Source organism: Sinocyclocheilus anshuiensis, unplaced genomic scaffold (assembly GCF_001515605.1).
Source record: "Sinocyclocheilus anshuiensis isolate Anshui unplaced genomic scaffold, SAMN03320099.WGS_v1.1 scaffold2234, whole genome shotgun sequence".
Classification (NCBI taxonomy): Eukaryota; Metazoa; Chordata; class Actinopteri; order Cypriniformes; family Cyprinidae; genus Sinocyclocheilus; species Sinocyclocheilus anshuiensis.
Genome location: NW_015556018.1, coordinates 50,277 through 56,000, shown reverse-complemented (window position 1 = coordinate 56,000; position 5,724 = coordinate 50,277). Strand labels below are relative to the sequence as shown.

Genomic DNA, 5,724 nt, shown 5'->3' with positions numbered 1-5,724 from the left:
CAGGGTTTCACAAACTCGACTGGTAGTTACCATGCCATCGGACTCCACTAGCTTTGGATGATGATGAAAATATAGTCTATTTATAAAACGGAGAGTTCCGGTCCTTGATTCTGATTGGCTGAGCCACGGTCAAATCTCTTGTAAGTTACTCTACAAACACACACCTTTGTTTACGTTTGTGTGTTGCTCGGCAACCACTTTGTTGCAACCACAACTGTTTCTGAGGAGCTACATTGTTTGGTGGAAGAATACTGTTTTTATTAATATCATTACACTTTATTTGCTCTGTTTTATTTTGTGAAACCTTACTACGTGTATGGAATAACCGTTTTATACCCCCATGAAGCCATGGTTTACAGTGAATTTATAACAGCTAAGGGGGTTTTACGCACGACGCGAACAATGCCGCTATCTGTTATAAATTCACTGTAAACCATGGCTTCATGGGGGTTATTGCTTTAATAACAGACGGATGGAAAATATTGATTTTTGATGTCATTATTTTCTTTACTATACAAGGACGTGCAACGATGAATCAACCAGGAACATGAATTTGTTTTGATTTCAAGATATGATGATGAACAAAACCGGAGGATAAATTTCATGAAGCAAAACCTTTAAGTTTGAGTTTTCCCTTAAACTACACTCTTAAAAATAAAGGTTCCAAAGGTTGTGCAATAGAGAAACCATTTTTGCTTCCTCAAAGAAGCTTTCAGTGAACAAATTTTAAATTCTGGCTGTGAAGAACATATTAATGATCTAAAGAAGCTTTTTACGCTGTAAAGAACCTGTAGTGCTTCCGTGGATGTTAAAGGTTCTTCATGGAGCCATCAATGCGAATGAAGATCCTTTATTTTAAAGAGTGTACATTCATAATCAGCAGAAGCTGCACAGCTTTCATGGTAGTCATTTTAGACGGAAAACCAGGTTTAATGGTCAAAACATTGAGCAAAGACCTGCAGGAACTCTGAGAGAGAATAATAAACAGATCCATTTAACAGAATGTTATTCACCCCTGTATGAAGTACCTTTATATATATGATGAAATCAAAGACATAGCTTATCTATTTACTCTGAAATAAAGCTTGAAGAGACACAAAGACAGATATATGGGTGCATCTTTCTTTATTTTTGGACACCGATCACTCTGTGAATCAGAGATATACAGATAGTTCTGTGAATAAAGCATTGCTCGATGATGTGTAGAGTATACATGGTGGGGGGAGTGTGTGTAAATAATGTATCACAAATAAATAATTAAATCTAACCTGCCTGACCCGCTGTTATTATCCAATGATTGACGATGCTGCTTTAAGAAAGAAGACTCAAGACTGCAACGAAGCTCCTTACATTCACTTCACATGATACTGACACTGTACTTATTATGTAAATCCATAAATTGTTGTGCATTTTGTTTACATGATGAGTTTGTTTTCTTGATCACTGGAGTTAAACAAACAAAAAATGCCTTATTTACCAGCACTTCTAAATATGATATGATCAATAACTCTTAGGTTTTTCCGTTACTTTATATCTCATCAAATTAATTTAATTTTTTAAGTTATATGAGATTCGACCTGAGTCAGTTTAATATTAAAGCTGAAATGAATTGAATATACCTGAAATTCAAGCCAGCAACTGAACTTATGCGTTTAATATGTGGAATATGTGGAAATTTTTGACAGTGTAATTGCTGATTGTTAATTATTGGATGTGTTTTTGTGCTGTGTATTATATTCTAATCAATGCAGATTCTTCCGGTTAGATTATTTTGGTATAAAATAATTCCAGTAGTAAAACTAAAGATGAATAGTGTTCGTTGGGATAATTAGGATCTCTCCTTATAATGTTAAACTTATCGTACTTGTGTAGAATGATATTACTATGAATGCATACAGTGTGTAAATAAATGCAATTACACTGGAAACAATAACTTAGGATTTACTTTCAAATTCTAATTATTTTCTCACTGAAATTGCTAAATTTCACAAATAGGAACTGACAAATAACACCTAATTAAATGTGCAATTTTGAAGTACAAAAACTGAAATTTTATTTTCCTGAAAAGCAGTTTTATTTACAACTTCATTTTTTTTTAATGCCACCATAAATGATGATGAAATGCATTACTGTAATTCCCAAAAGGCAACATTAGTCTCTTCAGTTTACTGTAGAATTCTTTCTTAATTGTTGAGGTGACATTTCAGTCAGTGTCAGCAGCAAATATTGTATAATTATTAGATCATAAACTCTAGGTTTGGTGAACTAAAATCATAATGTTGAATAAACAAAAGAAGATGGAGATGTTGTGTGTAAACTGACTCTGCTCTGTAAGTTATATAAAATACAGATGTATTAGAAATGGGTTGAAATGTTGAATACAGCAATCTGAGGAGCACTTCAGTGCATATAGGCAACTAAAACCAAAACTAAAACTTTAAAATAATTTTAATTACGTGATATAAAATCAACATTGACTGAAATAAAATTATATATATATACTGTACATACATATGTATATTGCAACTTGCTTTTTTCATTTTTTTCAGCTAGTTGACAAGGCAAAATTTCTCATTTTTTTTATTTAGTTTAACTTGATGTACTAAAATAACTAAAACTGATATAAAATTAATAAAAACTATATAGACATATTTTAAAAAAAAAACTCTAAAAGTGACAAAAACACAAACTTACTAAAATTAAATCCAAACTGAAAATAAAAATAAAATAAAAACGAATTCAGAATATAAAAAAAAATTTAAAAAAAAAACTCAAATAGTATCTAAAGACACTGATATAACTGCTTCAGTGTGTCCGCCTCACGAAACACCAGGAAAAGAAAAGAAAATAAATCCTAAAATAATGCAATCAACTCTAAATAGCATTAAATGACAGATAAAATTAGATGTAAACCACTTCAGTTCCCATGTTGTGCGTTAGTCATGACGTCAGTTTGTAGGCCAGCGACTGCGCAGCTGCAGCGTCTCTGACAGGACTACATTTCCCATGAGCGCTCGCGCTTACCGTCAATCCGCCGCTGTCATTTAGGCGACGGACGAAAAGCGTGCGAATGCAAAAACCTGCTGGAACCGGAGAAGTTGAGTCGCTTCACGATGTTAACACTGACACTGAGACAACTGATCAGGGTGAGTTTAAACACACACAACCGCATTATAGCGCACGGTAACGCGAAAGCGAATGAATCGCACCAATACAGCGATAATATGCATCAGCGTGCATGCACAACAGAGCACGCATTCGAAGCGATTTAAAAAGAAAATGCATTGACATTTAAAAGTGTCTATGTGACGTGATTTAATAGTCCAGCAGAAGTTCACAATCTGCAACTTTTCAGTTGCATGACCATCTTTGTCAGTTTTGAATGTATGCATATAAGTTACTGAACTCTTGAGATGTCAGGCAGTGCTTGGTAAGGATGTAAACAGCAGATCTGTGTTAACTAGTCTGGTCATACTGGTTAGATGATGCAACCACTCGAGTTTCAGCATGATTCCACTCACATGCATTCGAACACATTTGCATGCAATGCTTTATTTACACACTTTCAGGCTTAAATCGGTGTCTTTACATCTGAAGACTATGAAAGCCCTCACAATTCAAACTTTTTTTTTTCAATTCAATTTCAATGTTTTACTTAGTTTCAGAATTGTGAGAAAAGAATCGAGAGATTAAAAATTCGCAGTTAGCTTTTTATGTTTTATTCCAAGATGCAAGAAAAAAAACATAATTGCAAGATGTAAACTCTTAATTCTGAGAAGAAAAATAAGTCAGAATTGTGAAATCAAAGTCTTTTGCGTCTGAATGCGTTCATCTTTTCTGCCGAGTTTGTAAGTGCAGCGTACTGCTACAGAGATCAGATGTGTTTCAGTGCAATATTTCCTAACGAACCCAATAACACTGACTCTTACAATCAGCTCATACACTGTAAAAAAAAAAATTCCGTAAAATTTACGGTAAAAAACCGGCAGGTGGTTGCCGGAATTTTACCGTAAAAAATATGGTGGCAACATTTTAGGTAATTTACCGTTAACCATTTAACAGGTTTTTACTGTAGCATTTTTACAGTCTTTTACCGTTAATTTTTTTACAGTGTAATACAAAATAAACCTGGGCATTGTTATTTTTCAGTTTTTCTTTTGCAGGCTGTTAATCAGACAATCAAAGTTGCTGTTTTGACACTTGATGGCATGTTTTTATTAAACTAACTGGAACATGATCTTTACTTAATATCCTAATGATTTTTGGCATAAAAGAAAAATCTATAATTTTGACCCATACAATGTATTGTTGGCTATTGCTACAAATATACCCCAGCGACTTAACACTGCTTTTGTGCTCCAGAGTCACAAATGTGTATTTGTTTTTTTTTACCATTTATTACAACAAAATCTGTTGAACATTGTCATATCTCTTATTATAGCATATAAACATAAATATGCATACTGTATAAACCAAATGTTGTGAAGTTTACGCTGAAAACGTGAAAATAAAGCTATTCAAACTAGTGTAAAGCGAATAAATGTAGTATTTCTCTGAAAGCTATAATATCTTTCACAGTTTTGCTTCTTGAGTAAATGTAACTTGTCTTAAGGATGTTTAGATGTAGTTCCTGCCAAACAGGACAGAAATATTGGTGTTTTTTTAATAATTCTGGCTTTTGTTTAGTTTGTTTTTCTTAACCAGGTTTTTGAAGGGTCACACTCTCATTTAGTCTGGTTTATCAGTCGTCTTTCATAAGCAGCTGTAGCCCAAATCCTCAATAATTAACCTGTTGTTGTTGTTTTACATAATATGCCAAAGCTCATGTTCTGAACAGCCAATCAGATGCGAGCTTTTGTGGCCACACCTCTCATGAAGTCTGTTTCACCTCAAAGTTGTCATTGCAATGTTCATCGAAATCAGAAGAATTCATCAGATCACAGGAAAGTCAGTTATGTGGTTTTGGATGGTGTAAAAACACGTTTGTGATCCACATCATCAGAACCGGTTCAGTTCGTGTCTGCTGGTCTGAAACTCTCTCACGCTGGTCTCAGAACAGTGGCTCGTGGGTTTTTTTGCTTGCATCAGAAATACTGTGGTGCTACCATGTTACAGTAATGCTGTCCGATGGTAATACTGTGGTATTTTGATGTCATCTGTAGGGATGTAACGATTCACTCAACTCACGATTCAATTCAAGATTTTTTTTAACAAAATGAGATTTAAGACAAATTATAATTTAAATGTGTCCTTTTATTATTGCTTGGACAAACTACTGCACATTTCTTTGTGAAATTGAAATATAACACTATAATAATATGCTAATATAGCACTTGTAAATTATTGCTCTTTTGTTGGTTTTGATTGCTTCTATTGTCCTCATTTGTTAGTCGCTTTGGATAAAAGCGTTTGCTAAATAACAAAATGTAAATATAATGTAAATGTAAATAACTAAACTAAATTGACATTTTAAAACAAGCCCCAAATCAAATAAATAAGTAACACAAATAAAATAAATCTCTTCATATAAACAAACTAAGGCTTTGTCTGTGCTCTTAACATTTAAAATTAGAGGCAACCACTGCATTTTAATCATGATCCAAACAAAGATGCTGCATACATGCAACACGAGCAGTTTTTAATCTAAATTGGATTGTATAATTTCGAAATTTGAAGCAAAAACAGAATGGTTTGACTTCAGTTTTGTGAAACTATGCATAAAAA

At 33.4% G+C, this 5,724-nt stretch overlaps 1 protein-coding gene across 1 annotated transcript in view; it reads left to right on the top strand.

Moving 5' to 3' along the window:
- Positions 1–3,020: 3,020 nt before the first annotated feature.
- shmt2 (serine hydroxymethyltransferase 2 (mitochondrial)) overlaps positions 3,021–5,724 on the top strand; it is a 27,245-nt gene continuing 24,541 nt past the window's right edge. Inside the window, 1 exon segment of the mRNA XM_016470670.1 lies at positions 3,021–3,146. Coding sequence (XP_016326156.1) covers positions 3,114–3,146 — 33 coding nt within the window. The 5' untranslated portion in view covers positions 3,021–3,113.